General features: G+C 50.4%; 1 protein-coding gene across 2 annotated transcripts in view; it reads left to right on the forward strand.

Moving 5' to 3' along the window:
• BCAR3 (BCAR3 adaptor protein, NSP family member) overlaps positions 1 to 16,744 on the forward strand; it is a 110,009-nt gene that overhangs the window by 64,167 nt on the left and 29,098 nt on the right. For both annotated transcript variants that reach the window (XM_080801835.1, XM_080801836.1), the window contains one exon: positions 16,082 to 16,210. In XM_080801835.1, the coding sequence (XP_080657961.1) occupies positions 16,082 to 16,210 (129 nt within the window). The remainder of the gene's footprint in view (positions 1 to 16,081; positions 16,211 to 16,744) is intronic.

The following is a 16,744-nucleotide window of genomic DNA, read 5'->3' on the forward strand; positions in this document are numbered from 1 at the left end:
ATCTCTGTCCTCATCTGGATCTCCACTGCATGTCCACGGCCCCAGGGGCTACTGTTGGAATCTGGCTCTGGCCACGAGAATGCCATGGCTCTTATTTTTCAAGCTCATAAAAGAGCTACGATCAGTCTTTTAGTTTGTATAGAGGACAGCTCTCCTCGGTGTCCCCTCTGAAACACGTGTGCTGTTACAAAAGCAGTTTGCACAAAGAACCAAGAAGATAGAATCCCGGAATTTGAGAGACCCGGGAGCCCCCCCCACCCCGCTTGCAGTTCATCAGCTCCTCTCCTGCCCTCTGCGCCCAGGGTGTGTGCCGCCCAGGGTGTGTGCCGAGGGGCTCCTGGGCGCTGGGGAGACAATGCAGGCTCCCGAGGAGGGAGCAGTTCCGTGGCCGCTGGGGAGATGGGTGTGCAAGTGGCTCTCTCCGGGTGCCCGGTAGGTTCCGGGCAGGCAGAACCCCCAGGGGGTGTGAGACCCTGCACCAAGGCATTAATCCGGCCCTGGGTCAGCGAACTCCATGGTGGATATAATACTGAGCAGCTGCTAAAGGGGCAGTAGGTGGAAGACAGAGAGAGAGTGAGAGTGAGCGTGAGCGAGCCTCAGGCACTGGACCTCAGGTGCAGCCCATGCGGAAGGAGAGATGGTGGCGAATGGACAGTGCAGGACAGGGGGCCAGTGAACAGTATGGATGGGGAGCGCAGAAGGTCGGGGGCTTGGTCCCTTTGCGGGCAGCCTGAGCTTGAGGAGCATAACCAGCGTCTCCCCCAACTCTTGCCCATGTCCTTAAAGCCTCCTGTCAGTTCAGTTGGTCCCTGCTCAGCTCAGGCTGGTCTGCCTCCCTCCACCTTCTCTTTAGGCGCTTTCGAAATGCTCAGATCTTGTTTCTTCTCGGCCGCAGTTAAGACCATCAGGCACAGTATTTCCGTCCCCACCCCTGCCTCCACAAGCCACAGCTCTATCCAGATCCAGATCCTCGCTTCCTCCGAGGATGAAGTGTCCCTCTCCCTAACCCAGGCTGGCCCGACCACCTGTGCCCGTGACCGCCCCCTCCTCAAAGACGCCTCTCCATTAGTCTGTCCTCGGGGACCTTCAATCTGTCCTTCTCCACTGCTTGCCTCTTAGTTTGTAAACATGCTTCGGTCTTTCTCAGTCTAAAAATACCACTGATTTCCATGTCTTCCTTTCCTGGTCCCTATCTTCCTCCACCCAAAAACTGATGAACAGTCTCTGCTTCCTCACTTCCCAATGGCCACTCAGCCTCCTTCACCCCACGAGCAGCCTTGCCAAGTCCTGTGGCTGCCATCCAATTCTGATTTTATTGGAACTCTTCTGCACTTGGGATTATTGGCTCTTCCTTCCTGGGACTCTGTTCTCTCGCCGGCTAGGACGCTACACTCTGCTTATTCCCCTGGATCCTTCCTGAGAACTCCCACGCTATTGCTAAGGACTAACTCTTTGTGCCCCTCCAAAATTCATGTTGAAATCCTAACCTCGAGTGTGATGTATTAGGAGGTGGTAGGCGGAGCCCTTATGAATGGGATTAGTGGTCTTGTGAAAGAGGCCCCAGGCAGCACTCCTGCCCCTTCTGCTAGGTGAGGATGCAAAGAGAAGAAGGCTGTCTACACAGCCAATCTGCTAGCACCTTGATCTCCATCTTGCCTCCAGAACTGTGAGGAATATATGTTTGTGGCTTCAGCCGCTCGGTATATGGTATTTTTATTACAGACGTTCCAATAGACTAAGACACTATCTTCAGTTTCTCTTAAAAGCCAGCATCCCCTAGCCCTCTTCTGATATGTCATCAACACCCCATCTCTTAGGTGGCAGGTGAGACAGTCTCCCCCTCCTTCCGAGGATTCCCCAGCTCCCGCCGAGTCCAGCCCTTCTCCCCACAATGCCTGGACCCCACGGCCTGGTGAGCCACCCCCACAAGCACCTCCGCTACACAGCCTCTTCCACAAACCTGTTCCCTGTGTGCTTCTGTGTTGGGAGTTGGTGGCTCAGCATTGCCCAGAAGCCCCTATACCTCTTCCCCGCACCGCGTCCTTATTTTCATATCTCATCAGTCACGCTTTAGGATTTTACTCCTAAACATTTCTGTCATCCGTCTCTTCCTCCCTGACTCTACCACCCGTACTGTGCTAATTCAGGCCTCTTGCCATCTCTTGGTCGAAATTCTGTAGTAGCCCCCTAACTGGTCCTCCTGCCCTGAATCTTCACAGGGAAATATTTCACCTTTATGTTTGACATTTCTGGACACAGGGAATGTACTGTACCCTTGAGGCAGTTCGCTCCCCCACACGAACAACTGTCCAAGTCTGCGCCACTGCAGTATCCGCCTTATTCTGCAGCTAAGTGGGCACGATAGCCCTTCAGCTGCATTTCTTCCCTTGCATTCTTGTGAACACGTCTATTTTGAGACCATTTTGGCTGGTATGAGTGAACACCTAGAAATAAAACTCTGTGTGTTTGTGCGTGTGTGTGTGTTGGGGGTGATTCTAGATTAGTTTCCCTCGGGACTTAAACCAAGGATATTTGACCATCCTCTTGGGATGGCGACAGCCCAAGTGTTGAGCTATTTCCACACAGCCCTCATGTTTCTTTTAAGTCTGTTCTGTATCGACTAAACATTTCCAGTTCTTTATATACTCTGGGAGACTTGGATTCTAGTTTTTAGTCAATCCCTTATTCTGTAAGTCTGAGCAAATCATGAAAATTCAGGGCCTTGGTGATGTTTTCTCTTGGGAGATATAACTGTTCTCACTACCTGTTTGACTCCAGGGATGCTGTACAGATTCATGAGATCTTGAGTTGTTTTAGGTGCTTTGGTTCTCTGAAATTCAGCTGCCGTTTTCCCGTTTCTGCCATGACCTCTAGCATGGTGATTGTGGTTTTCAAAAGCTTGTTAGATGAGATACATGGGCGTCAAGTGCTTTGAGCACTGGGAGAAATATACCTTTAAAGTGACGTGTGAGTTGTATGTTGGAAGTGGTGAAGTTGATACTCGGCCAAAACCCATCTTGTGATGAATCAGTTGGTTTTACTGAGAACCTACTTTGTATCTGTCCCTGAAAATATGGTGTGCTTTATCCTGAAGCAGATGCCCGAGACAGTTGTTAGTCATGGTATGCTTTGGGAGAGGTAAATTTAGAAAGTCATTTTTTCTACACCCCATGCTGGAAAGGTTTCTGAATCTTTGGATTTTCCTCTGTGTGCTTGGCATTTCTCTCTTCTCTTTTTTTTCCTCTTTTTTTTTTTTTTAAGATTTTATTTATTTATTTGACAGAGAGAAACGAGAGGAAACACAAGCAAGGGGAGTGGAAGAGGGAGAAGCAGGCTTCCTGACAAGCAGGAAGACTGATGTGGGGCTCGATCCCAGGACCCTGGGATTGTGACCTAAGCCAAAGGCAGATGCTTAACGACTGAGCCACCCAGGTGCCCCTTTCATTTTTTTCAATTACGTCTCCTAGTGTCTTTCAACCATGATACATTTTGTTTATACAGTAGTGCCTCATTCATTCAAGGTGAATTAAGAGAAGGATGATACAGTTGATCCTGAACAATCCCTCTGTGGAAAGTTCATGTATAAATTAACCACTAAGAGCCCACTGGAGGCCTAACATAAATAGTCAGTTACTGCCTATTCTGTATGTTTCATGTGTTGTGTACTGCATCCTTATAATAAAGGAAGCTGCAGAAAAGAATATGTTATGAAGAAAATCATGAGAAAGAGAAAATGCATTTACAGTGATGTGCTGTATTTACCCAAAAGGCTCTGCATGTAAGTGGACCTATGCTGTTCTCACCTGGGTTGATCAAGCATCAGCTATATTTGAATTGAGTTGATTTTTATTTTCTGTGTTCTCCTGAAGAGCAAATAGGGCATCTGTTTTGGAGAACAGCTATGTTTCCCCCAAATCACTCATAGTTTGGATCGAGATGCATTCACAAGGCCGAATGACCAGCAGGAAGGATTTCTGGCTTGCACCTCCTTGCATTCTGAACTTCGGCCAGCTGGTCTCCAAACCCTCACCCTGGGGTCTGCCTTAGCCAGGGTGGTCTCTGTCTCTCCTTTCCCCATAACATAACAAAGGACTACTCTTACTGGACAGAATCTCACCGCCAGACCCAGTAATTAATATTTCACTTCATTGTCTCATTTAGCCTGTGTGCCGACCAGGTGAGGGACGTATCCTTGGAAGCCGAGGACACGGTTAAAGGGAGCAAAACAGTAGACATGGGGGTGTCCTAGGTCAGCTGGTATTCAGCTTTTATTCAAAATCTTTTATTTCACAGGCTCACTAAGTGATTAAGTGCCAGCAGTGGCCTTCAGCCTTCATCCTAAGCATGGCAATCTGACTTCTCACTGGGAGGAATCTGAAAACGGGGCTGCCTCATGGGGATGATTTGGCTGTTCCTGGCCCCTCTGCAGGCCAGCTCCAGGAAGTCCCCATCTGAATCAGATCAAGCAGGGAAGGTACCCGCCCCAGCTTTCAGCAGGGCAAAATGCTAACAAATGGCTTGTTGAAAATCTCACTGTGTTTCAGCTTATCTTTCGCCAGGGAAAGATGAGACGAGGCACCCCCCCCCCATCCCCCCCTACCCCCCACCCCCACCCCACCTCCCCGCCCCACCCCAGGCCTTGGAGCTGAACACGAGTCCCTGTGCTCACTTTGTCGAGAGGGTAAGAACATTACGGGCAGAGCCACCAGGACAGGCGGTGGGGGTGGGGGAGAAGGAGATCTTCAGTGTAAGGAGCATGTGGAGCAATTTCCCGCCCGTGCGGAAAACTGTTGTGAGGGAGAGCGGCCACATCGGTTGGTGTTGGGCATGCTCCATGCTGTCCAACTTCACATTCCTCCTACAGGTTTTGGACTCATCAGTCTCTTGTGAAAAATAATTTTCAGTCCCTTGGTGTTCCACCAGAATAAAACCAAGCATCAAAAGCAGTAACATTGTGATCCTACAGGACGGGAGGGCATGGATACCTTGCCTAGAGAATGACAGGGATAAAAGGCAACAGGGGTTGAACGTCTAGGGGAGCTACGGGCACCTAATGGGGAGCCTAATGGAATGAGTTAAGCCTGGGGGGATGAAGTTACTTCTTCTTTTTTTTTTTTAAGATTTTATTTATTTATTTGAAGCAGAGAGGAAGATCACAAGTAGGCAGAGAGAGAGGGGGAAGCAGGCTCCCTGCTGAGCAGAGAGCCCGATGTGGGGCTCAATCCCAGGACCCTGAGATCATGACCTGAGCCGAAGGCAGAGGCTTAACCCACTGAGCCACCCAGGCGTCCAGATCAAGTTACTTCTGCCCCTAGGGGGTGCACCCTGTTTAGACTCCAACCTGCCCAATTTAAAATGAAACTAGTCTTTTTCATACACACACATGGAAAGCAGAATTTTAATGGAAATTTCTCAGAACCTTGATAAACGAGTTCCACAGATGTTCTCTTCATATTTCCTATTCATGGTTTATGAGCCTCTTTTGTTAAGTGTTTGATAAGGTTTGATAATGAGTAAAAAGGAAATCTCTTGGATTTGGGCTCTCCAGTGGGTTTGATGGCAGTTTCCTGTCTGTGCTAGGGTCTGACAGCCCCCATATCATTGTTTGTGTGTGAAAAGAAAAATCCCATGTGATAGGAAAATGAAGCATCTTAATTTAACAGCAAATTGCAAATCTGTTTTTAATGGCACTGGAGCAAGAATCTGGTGTTAAGTGTGATAAATTATACAGGTTTAATTATAAAATGGTAAAATGGCATCAAAAGCCATCTGCAGAATCTTTTCTGAAGAGATTCTTTCTAGGATTTAGAAAGGAGAAATTATGTCATCAGGGTACTTAAACATCAACATCAAATTAACTGAAGTGTCTCAGAGTGCTAAAACTTTCTGAGATTTTATGAGATGTCTTCGCCACGGATTCCTTTCTCACAAGGGGCCAGACACCCTCGCTGACCTCAGATAGGATAGAGAACTCCGAGAACTTCAGCAAAACTGCTACCGCCATACATTCTCTTCAGATGTCTGTCCCCTCGAAGAGACGGTAACCTGTCAGGCCGCAGAGTCATTCTTACCCACACCCACGTCTCCTGTCAGATCTAGTCCAGGAGGCCAAGTGGCACAGCGGGCGCTTGGTCTCAGAGTCTAATCACGGGCACGGTGTTCCAGTGGCTAGCAAGCTCTTGATTTAAAACTGACCTCCTAATTGTTTCTGCAGAACTGTGGCCAAGAAGGTGAAGTAATCAGAGGCACGGTGTTCCCATGACTATCAAGCTCTTGATTTAAAATTGACCTCCTGACCATTTCTGGGACACTCTAGCCAAGAGGGTTAGGAAGCTGCCCATGAAGACTATTTCATTGAGCTTTAGTGTAAGGATTGAAAGGCACAGGCTCAGGGGAAGGGGCCCCAGTAAGACCAGAGGTCCCCATTTATCAACAGCCCAATACTTAAAAGGTGGGGGACATGCTCAGAGTCTCTCCCTTCTAGCCCAGAGAGCACCTGTGCATGAATTCGAATAAGGCACCTTTCCTCAGGATACGTGCCATCTGCCAGGCAGCCGTTGTAATCAATATGGAAATTTTCTGTGGCTGCGTATGAGGGGCACTCCTGAGATGTGCTGCACATGTCCCGGAGCCGAGGGCCAGGCCACCATGTGCCCATGCACTGGACCGGACCAGGCTGAAATGCCCAATTGCTCATGCCACCATTTGCTTTTGTCTACCAAATGGGATATTTAAAATCTAAATTTGACTCCCCCCCATCCCGTCTTTGGGCTTTTGTTTACAAAGTTAATTGTGTACTTAACTAAAGCTTTTGGCTTTAATTATAGTTATTAGCACGGAAATGCTATTCGTCTAGGCTAGCACCCAGTGGGAGAGCTGCACGAGTACATTCAAGCCTTTCTTCATTTATCTTGGGAGTATAATAAAATATTTTTAGGCAAGCCATAAAGAAAGTGAGTGTTGATAAAAGGTGACACAGAACCCAGTATACAAAGGGTTTCATATCAAGGCTTGAAGATTGGCACAAATGCTACCTTTCTTCCTTCCTTCCATTCTGCCTGCGATGAAAACATCTGAGGGATCCTGCTCAGAGTTGCTGGGCCTAAAGCTTAGGGAGAACTGGGTCTTTATGGTTGGCCAGTGGGCAGGGTTAAGAGTGGCAGGAGTAATTGGGATTTATTTGTCATGTGGGTTCATGATCAATTTCTGCAAGTTTTCTTTTTTTTTTTTTTAAGATTTTTATTTATTTATTTGACAGAGATCACAAGTAGGCAGAGAGGTGGGGGGAAGCAGGCTCCCCACTGAGCAGAGAGCCTGATGCAGGGCTCAATCCCAGAGCCCTGAGACCATGACCTGAGCAGAAGGCAGAGGCTCAACCCACTGAGCCACCCAGGTGCCCCAATTTCTGCAGGTGTTCATCGGTAAAAAGATACCACCTGGATCTTCTAAAGAGCCCTTGATAGACTTTGGAATTTGATTATAAACTAGGCCACTGCTTGAAGATGAGCACAGGGCAGGTCCTCACAGGGACCCGTTTTCTGACATGACCAAAGAATGTCGGTTTTAGGCGGATGGACTTGCAGGACGGCCCTGCATGTGGCAGCCTCCGTGAGGCTTCGGAATGCTCTGTGTTTTGCGGCGGCATGTGCTGTTTTGAGAGCCGGAGCCCAGTCCCTTAGTCTGTTCGTGCTTGCTTCGGGACTGCAATGACACAGGCTCCCAGGCATCACAGGCTGGGTGGATTCCAGATGAGGGTCTGCCCCTTTGAACTCCTGCGTTGTCCCAGCTTGAGCCACCTGGTGGCCGCTCCGGGCACATCCCTGAGGGGTTTCCCAGCAGCATGCGGGAGGACTCGGGCTTTGCTCAGAAAATAGACCAATTTTGTGCTATGATCTGCGACACCAGGAACACTTACAGTGTTGTTTGTGATCATAATTTCTGGATTTGATTTCTAGAAAAATGTGACCTGCACGGTTGTTTGGTGCTACTTGATGAGAGTCCCAGACTGTTGTTGACTGCTCCCTCAACGGAATAACCTGCCCAGGGCTGAAAAAAGGAAGCTTTTGTTTGAGAGCCGGTAGCTTCAAGGTGCTTTGGCCCCCCACTCTTGACTGGGATAGAATAGCCCAGAAGCAGCCTTCCTCCTCATTCTCTCTCTCTCTTCCCTTGCCTCTTGTCATGCACAGATTCCCTTCCTCCTTTTCTTTTTTTTTTTTTTTAACTTTTTTTTAATGCCAGTTAATCTCTAAAACCTTCTGATGGATTTTATAAGTCCTTGAAAAATTCTTCAGTGAAGTAGCTTTCCATTCTTGTGGCTACCAGTCTTCTTGGAAAGGGCTTTCAGAATCTGCATTGTCTCAAGTCCACGCACACCAGGCTGGGTGTCAGTGCCCTATGCTTCCTATGCCTTAGGTCAGGTAGTCCCGGGGAGTGAGATGCCCCTCTTGGTGCATACAGAAACTAGTTCAGCAAAGTCTAGAAAGGTGGCCAGGGTCACCTTTTCTTGACCAGCCTCCAAACTTGATTTTTCTCCCCACCCCGGGGACAGGAAGCTTGGCTCCGGTCAGTAAGTGTTTACCGGGCACCTGCTATGTGCCAGGCACAAGGCTAGGCTCTGGGAGCCAAAGGCAAATATGGTCTGGCCTCTGTCCTCAAAGAGCTTATGTCCGGTGGACCACATTGCCTCACTGGCTAGCTGTCCTTAGCGGATTAGAGAAGAATAGATTGGCCTACTTGGGCCTTTAAGGCTCCTGCCTGCCTTATCTAGCCTCCCCTCTGTCCTCTCCCCATTCCCCAGTGTGAGCTCTTGCCAGGCAGTTGAAGCCTCTGCAGGGGTGACCCTCTGACTCATGGACCCCTAACACATGATGGCAGCACCCTGGCCCATCTCCCCCACTTGTCAAGCCTCTGCCAGTTACTTTGGGGGAATCCCTAAGGGATCCTCACATAGGCATCTGTAGCCCTCCTGTGATCCAGGTCTTCTAGCAGATTCAGACCTGGATCCTAGTATGTGGTGTCAGTGTATGGCATAGGGGGTATTTCACTTCACTGGGGTTAAAAAGAATGCGTTCAGAGTCGGGGTCTGGGAGGACAGGGCAGGATAGGGGTCTGTGTCCCCCATGAACCAGGTCTGAGCCCTGGGAGAATAAAAACCAGGCATTGGAGCCCATCAGGTTCTTGTGGGGGCACTGGGAGAGTCTCTGGATCTCATGTCAGCCCTCACTGGGGTACTCCTTAACTAATATCGCCGAGCCGGCGTACTATGATAAGTGTGTGACCTCATAGGTGGCCAAGTGTAGGAGTAGAGATGGGGGTAGGGAGGTTGTTACGAGGCTGCTACAGAAGTTCAGGGAGAACAGAACAGGGTAAACTCAGTGGGGATTAGAATGCATGTTGGTAAGCAGTAGAATCAGGAGTTTCTGTGTTGGTGGAAGCCAGTTCCGAGGGTTCTGGCTTGGGTAATGACAGAGGAGGTGCCGGTGACCAGGAAAGGGGGAGAACGGTAGGCTTTGCAGAGAGGCTTTCCATTTATTTATATCGACATCCATGTTCTGGAGTGGATTCTGGTCAGTATCCCAGCTGGGGATGGAGATTTGGCTATCATCAGCACATTTCAGAAGTCTCAGACTGGCTTTGTGCCCCAGGGCTGAGCCCAGCCCCTCTGCCCACTGCAGCCAGATTGATCTATCTAAAAGCATCTTTTTTTGTACCTGTTGCCTATTGAAAATCTAGGCAGAGGTTTTCAGTGACTCTCTGGAGCATGAAGGTCTGACCCCTCAGCGTCCAGTGTCCAACTCCCCTCGGTCCAGTCCCCACCTTCTGGATGAGGATGTCTTTGGCACAGGTGACAGGAGTCCAGAGCGAAATAGCTTAGGTCACAAGAGGAGTTTGCTGCGGAAGGAATCAGCTGGGGCTTAAGGGATGTGCATGCCCCTGGGACACCTTCCCTCTCTTGCTCCTCTTCTCTTTGCACGCTGATTTCTTCCTTCACCCAGTCTGCTCCACATGGTGGGTCAGTGCGAGATGCAGGAACCGTGTGCTTCTAGTCCCATGATGCACCCCCCACCGGTGTGGGGCCACAGCGAGTTTTCTCATTTTGACAGGGGAAAACCAAAGGCCAGTGAGGGGGAGTAACTTGCCCAGGCTCCAGAGCAGAAGGGCAGGGATAAGATCCAGGCGGTGGTGTGTCTCCAGAGCTCAGGGCTGAGTTTAAACTGTTTCTCTGCGTGTGGTCTTCCGAGAGCACTGTGCCCTCCTGAGGGCAGGGCCCAGGGTGTCATCCCCTCTTGGCAAATAACTTGGCAAAGTGCTTGGCCCTGATTGTTGATGGCCGGGAAGTGGTGCCGTCCCAGACTTTCCCTTTCTACCTTCAGCCCTTGGGCCTGGGGACAGGATCTTTCCTGGTGATTTGCACAATTTAAAATTCTATGGGCTTTTCTTAGAGGCAGGAACAGAGTAAAATAAATATTAATTATAATGCAGATGACATCTTTTTCCAGTCGACTCTGAGGTCTCCTACATACAAATGAGTATGTCGCCTTCTCTGGGGCTTTCCCACAGCTTACAATGTGCACACCCTCCCTCTGTCCCCAAACTCAGGAGCGCAGACCTCCTCCTCCGAGGCTGCTGGGTCTTATTGTTCCATCTGATTTGAAATGCACGCTCTAAGGTCAGGCAGGCCTTGTGAGAGGAGACCCTGGGCTCCATTCCTCCTGGGCCGGAGCAGCTTTTTCTTTCTGGGAGAGCTGTTGAAATACGGGTTTCCGTGTCGATCAGAGTTCGCAGCACATTTGTGGAACCGGCTCTGTACGTCCAGAATGTGTTTTCCAACCATCCCCCGGGCTCTGGCTATTCCAGCCCGTCAAGAACGGACTTGCTGGGGCTGGATGGGGTGGCAGAGACGTTCAGTCCAGATTCAGAGCGATAGGCATGATTTGGGGAGTGGCCACACCAGGCTCGAACGGGTCGTGGTGCTGTAGCAGGACCAGAGGTGCTGGGCGGGCAGGAGGGTGAGGCCACCTGTGGACACGAGGCCGTTCTCCTGAACTGCTTCCTTCCCAGGCACCCACCCCGGACGCACGTCAGGGGTCAGACTGAAGGGCGTCAGACTGAAGGCACCTCCGGGGAGAAGTGTTTCTTTTATATAACCAGACGCGTCGCGTTCTGGTGTATCTGTGATAATAGTAACCCGTGCTGTCTGTGTCCCAGGGATGTTCCGAATGCTTTGCAGATATGGACTCGTTCCATCCTGATGAGCATCTCGCCTTGTACTATCATCCCCATTTTGCAGACCAGGAGCCTGAGGCTCTGCGGAGAGATGAAGTCATTTAACGAAAACCACGCAGCCTGTCAGTGGCCCAGCGGCCTGTGGATCAGGGGGGAGAGGGCTGGCCGTTCTTAGGTAGTGTGCTGTGACATCAGGGTCCTTAAAATGCTGGCAGCAGGAAGGGGGTAGCTAGACTCAGGTTTCCCTGAGAAGCAACAGTTACGGTAATGCACAAATTTACTAGCTGAACTTCAGTTTGGTCGGACAGGTGTGGGCCTCCCCACCCCCTGCATCAGCCCCCAGAACTAACTACTGGGATGAGATGACATTTTGGAGGTGGAGCCGTGTGGGTTGGAAACCATGATACAGTAGTTACTAAACGTCCCTCCCTCTCTTTCCTGCTCAAGGTATTCTTCTTACTTAATCTACATCCATAGCCCCTTTTCTTGTACCCCACCCCTCCCCCAACAAGAACTCTCACATTTCTGGTGGCTCCATCCGACTCAGGCAAAGCCTTGGAGTAGGAGACATGAGGCCCGCCCACGTCTTTCTCTCTTGTGGGTGATGGGGGAATTGGTCACTCCAGTGAACCTGGCAGAGCTCACAGGCAGAATGTTCTTGATCTAAAGCCTAGCAGCAAATCTTTCTCTAGAGGGTGCACCCCAGCTACCGTGTGGTGGGGAGCTTGGGATGGCTGGATCCGGAGCCCGTGCTGGGGCAGAGAAACTCGACTCTGCCTCCAGCCCTTGAGCCCACCACCACCCCCTCCTCACCTCAACACGAGGAGCTCGGGTCACACACAGTCAGACTTGCCTTCTAGGCATGAAGTTCAGATGCAGGGGAGAGTAGTTAGAGAATGTGAGCATGGAGGAAAAGGTGTGTTGCTACAATGTGTTGGTTAGTAACACCCATAACATCTGTGTGAGATAGAGATATTCATGGGTTTTCTTGCTGTCTCTCTGGTGGTGGAAGAACATAAAATCCAAAGGGCCAGTGAGGACGTATTCCCATTCAGTGTAAACTTTCTGAGGGAGCCAGGCCCTACTGTCCTGGCTCTGGGGTGTCACGGTGCCCTCTGTCACAGAAGCCCGCTGTCCCGTACTCACAGAATACTGAGAATGACTTGGGTCCAGAGAGTCTCTGAGGCACATGAATTCATGAGATGTCTGCAGAAACAAATGGGGAAGAGCTGGGAAAGTTGAGCTGAGAGAAGAGGCTATAAGAATGGGGCCAGATTGGTATGAAGAGCTTATGTGCTCTTTCCTCTCCTGAGATTGGAAGGCACTGGAGTGATCTACCGGTACCACTCTTCGGCTGCCTCATGCATAATTTTGGGCCCTGCAGAAGATAACAACGTGTGTGGGAATAGGGACTTCTCTTTTCTCCTTTTTTCCTCAGAAGATAATCTCAGGAAGGCCAGGAGACTTCTTCTGGCATTAGTAGAATCAGTCAGAACTTCAAAGGACACTGGTAACCACACCCATGGGATAAACCATTGCTAAGAGCAGAGGTACTGCTGTATTACCCTAAATTGCTAGAATTTCTTTTGTGGTCCCAAAGACCCTAAAACTAGCTGAGGCCATGACTGAAAGGGCTGCATTTCAGGAGCAAATTCATGTTTGCCCCAGATGGCCACATTGAGTGGAGAGGTGCGCTATTAGCCGAAGTTCTGGTCGTTGGGGGCAGGCTGACAGAATCCTGCCAACCTCACAGTCCCATGTGACCTATCCTGTGAAGCGGGAACGTCATTCTTCATCTCAGAGGAGCACAGATATCCATCACAGTGCTTTCAAAGATGCAAATGGATACATTTTGCCCAATTTCCCTGTACCGTCACCCCTTACCCACCATGAGGTCAACAGCCCATCAAAGTACTTATATATCGTGGCACGATCATAGTTGACAAGGGCAAGGCTCATAAAATATAGGCACTTGAAAAGAATAATAAAAGTTGCATTAATGTATGTGATTAAAAGAGTATGTGAAAGTTCTAGAAGGCATTCACCCCTGAAACAATTACTAATGTAATCATGAGGGTGACCCTGTGTGGGTGACTTTTGATTGCCTTGGTCAGCTGTTTGAGAGATGTTGCCCACGTCTGAGGCTGAGGTAGAGGCTCTCCGAAACTGATCTGGTTCTTTTTAGGGTAGCAGAACCAGCTCTCACGGGCTTGAAATGAAGAGTCCTCTTGCTTGCAATTGCTTGCTGACCTGGATCTCTCTCCCACCCACCTTTCCTCCTTTTCCTCCCCACTCCCTCTCCTCCTGCCTCCTTATCTCCCTCCCTCTCTCTCCACCCCAGCTGTAAATCTAGTCAATTGGGTAACCTCCTAACTTTGCACAAATTATGCAAGAGCTTAAGGGCATAGTTTTTGAAATCTAAGTTTCCATCTCAAGGTATGGTCAATCTACCTGACCCCCTTTTCTCTCCTTCCTGGGTACTTTCCTGCAGCGCCCGATGGTGCCGCATCTTCACAGTCCACAGTTGGGGGGAGAACAATAATTGTGGATATTCCTCTAAGGAATTAGGACAGAAGTAACAAGATAGCAGATTTTGTATCTCTGGTAACAAGTGTAAAGCAGTATTACCTCAAAATCTGGAGTGAAGGATTGTTGTTTATAAAATGCGAAGAAATCTTGGCTATTTGTGAAGGATGCTGAGAAGGAGAGAGGGGATGATGGTGGGAAGTGGCCTGCGTGTTGGGCATTAGGGAGGAAGGAGACTGTAAAGAGAAATATGGGAATAGCTTTTCGGGTCTGGGTGAATACAGTTTGGGTGGAGGGTTAACTGGGGCATGACTCCTGATGACTACATTTTCAGACCTCAGGCCAAGAAGAAGTGGGCCCGGGGCACAGTACGAGGGAATCGGGCTCGGCAGAAAGACTGTCAGGATGGCCGAAGGGAAAGTAGGGTCACAGCATCGGTTAGGAGTTGAGTTCAGCTGCCAGTAACAGGAACAACCAAAATATGGGCTTAAACGGGACAGAAGGTCATGCAGGATACCCGGAGGTGGGCAAACTGGGGCTGGCGTGTTGACCCCACCATTGTGAGGGATTGGGCCTCTTGGGGCCTCTGCTCCCCCACTTGGAGGCTGTGGCTCCCTCCCCGTGTCCAAGATGGCGCCAACAGCTCCAGAGGTCAGGTCTCGGCTTAGAAGTCCCGCTAAGCAGCAGTGCACCTTTCCTTGACCACATGACGACATTAAGGGAGGAAAATTGAGGAATGACGTCCTTGAGTTGTGTGGCAACACGCTCAGCTAACATGGGGCTTCATATGGTTTGCGACTAAAGAAGAGAAGCTCCATAATGAAGAAAAGGCTAGAGAGGCCTCATCTTGGGGTATTGGTTCATTCAGTGACTGCAGAGAGCCTAATTTGTTTAGGCATTGCTGGAGGGCGGCAGGTGGGTTTTTCTGCTCTCGTGAAATTTAAAATCCAATGGGAGGCATGACAGAAAATAAACTATCGGGAAACGCAGTGTGGTTGAACGCAGTCCAGACTGCGTTCTGGACTGCAGTCTTCTCAATGAGCGGTCTTCCGATGTAACTACAGTTAACGACGGGCGTGGAGCAGCGCTGCCGGTGACTGCGGGCAGTTGATGTAGCTGGCCTTGGCATCTCTGCGATGCAGGTGTCTGCTCTGCGGGACGGGGAGTGGTGGTGAAGTGGAGGGGGGAGAAGTAAGCAACTGGTAAACCAGAGCCCCACTTTGAGAGTGGCCCTGAGTCCTGCAGCCAGTGCCCTCCTGGGCCAACGTGCCCACCGAGACTTGAGGGCTGTAAAAATCCCAAGTCTGTTTCCTTTTCCTTGGGTGGAGAAGGGTCTGGACTCCTTCCCGTGAGGAGAATTCGGAGATTCCTAGAAGCTTTTGAGGTCAAGGTGGGGAACTTGGGAAAACCCAAGGACACGGCATATTCCTGCTGCCATGACCTTCAGCCAGTGATCCCTGAGCCAGGTTTTGCTGGGAACCAGGCAGGAGTGCAAGTGCAGGTCACACGTGAGTGGGCGTGGATTCTAAAGGGAATCTGGAGGCAGTGTCGCCCATCCAGACCTCTGCCCCAGCCACTGTGTGGCCACCTACATCTGTGATCCTCATTCAAACCTTCAGAGGCAAAAGACCAGTGTTTTCAGTTTCAAGTTCCAATCTGTCCTCAAAATGAAATATCAGAAAAATGAAATTAAAAAGACCTACAAAATACAAAGTCAGACTTGTGTTAGTAGATTCAAGAGACAAAATCTTCTGTCCGTTTCTAAAAAGTTTCTAAAGGTGAACTCAGATCCTGAATTGCAGTTTGCCAGTAGCAGAGAATTCAGGGCCATTCCATCATCAGTGGGGGAACTGCACTTTGGGCCGCCATGTCCTACAGCTCTGGACCGCGGGCCAGCCGATGGGCGGCTGTCCTTCCTGCTCCCTGTTAGGACAGTTCCCAAGGAGAAGGAGGAAGGTCCCCTGGCTTAGTTGTGCCTCCCTCCCTGCTCATCTCTCTCTGGTGCCCCCTACCCTGCTCCCCTTGTCTGCAGCTGCTTTCTGAGCCCCCCCACCCCACCCCCCCACCGACTTGACAGGAAGGATCTGCCAGCTCTCCTACCAGAGTCCTCGTGTGTAGGTGAAAATGTTACCGCATACTTGTAGCCGGAGAAATGAAAGGTCACAGCTAATTGTAATCATTATCCAGGCTCCCCTACCTGAACGAGGCTTTTGGCATAAACTGGCTTGACTAGCCAAGCAGCCAACCGCAACACAGGCTGGCCTTTCCAGCTGGCGGGCCTGGCTGTCCCGGGCAGCAGGGGGACGTCACCACTGACCCTGTGTTGCAGTTCTCCAAGGAGAGGCACATCATGGACAGGACCCCCGAGAGGCTGAAGAAGGAGCTGGAGGAGGAACTGCTGCTGAGCGGCGAGGACCTGCGCAGCCATGCCTGGTACCACGGACGCATCCCCCGCCAGGTACCTGCTCCTTCCTGCCAGCGCACGCCCAGCCGTCCTCAGACACTACCACACTGACCGCCCCGCGGGGTCACCCTCTGGCGCCACGTTGGAGCAAGCCCCAGTTTTAGCTAAAAGCAAAGAGTCAAGTGGACTATAGTAACTTAGGTCCGTCCCCAAGAAGACCTTGGGGAGAACTAAGGTCAGGAACCCATAGTACATTTCCACATGCTGGGGAAGTGGATGGAGGAAAGTCAGGTGTTCTGTGGTCTGCAGAGCTGGAGGCCGCAGGAGGCCGTGGCTGCAGGGGTATAATCTGAAGAGGTTCAAGGCTGGCCTGTCGTTCAGATAATTGAACTCCTGGCCGGCAGCCTGCAGCCTCATACCCTTTGGAGTTTCTCTCTTAAGGCAGTAGTTTAATTTCAGGTGAAGAGAGGGTATCATCGAGGCAGGTGGCAAAGAGCAGCAAGGCCGCTAGTGCCCTCGTGGGGCTGGTGACTATTCATTCACCATCCCTCCCCTGCTGTGCCCCTGTCTGGAGCTGAGAAGAAGAGG

The sequence above is a fragment of the Martes martes genome, assembly GCF_963455335.1.
Source record: "Martes martes genome assembly, chromosome: 4".
Taxonomy (NCBI): Eukaryota; Metazoa; Chordata; class Mammalia; order Carnivora; family Mustelidae; genus Martes; species Martes martes.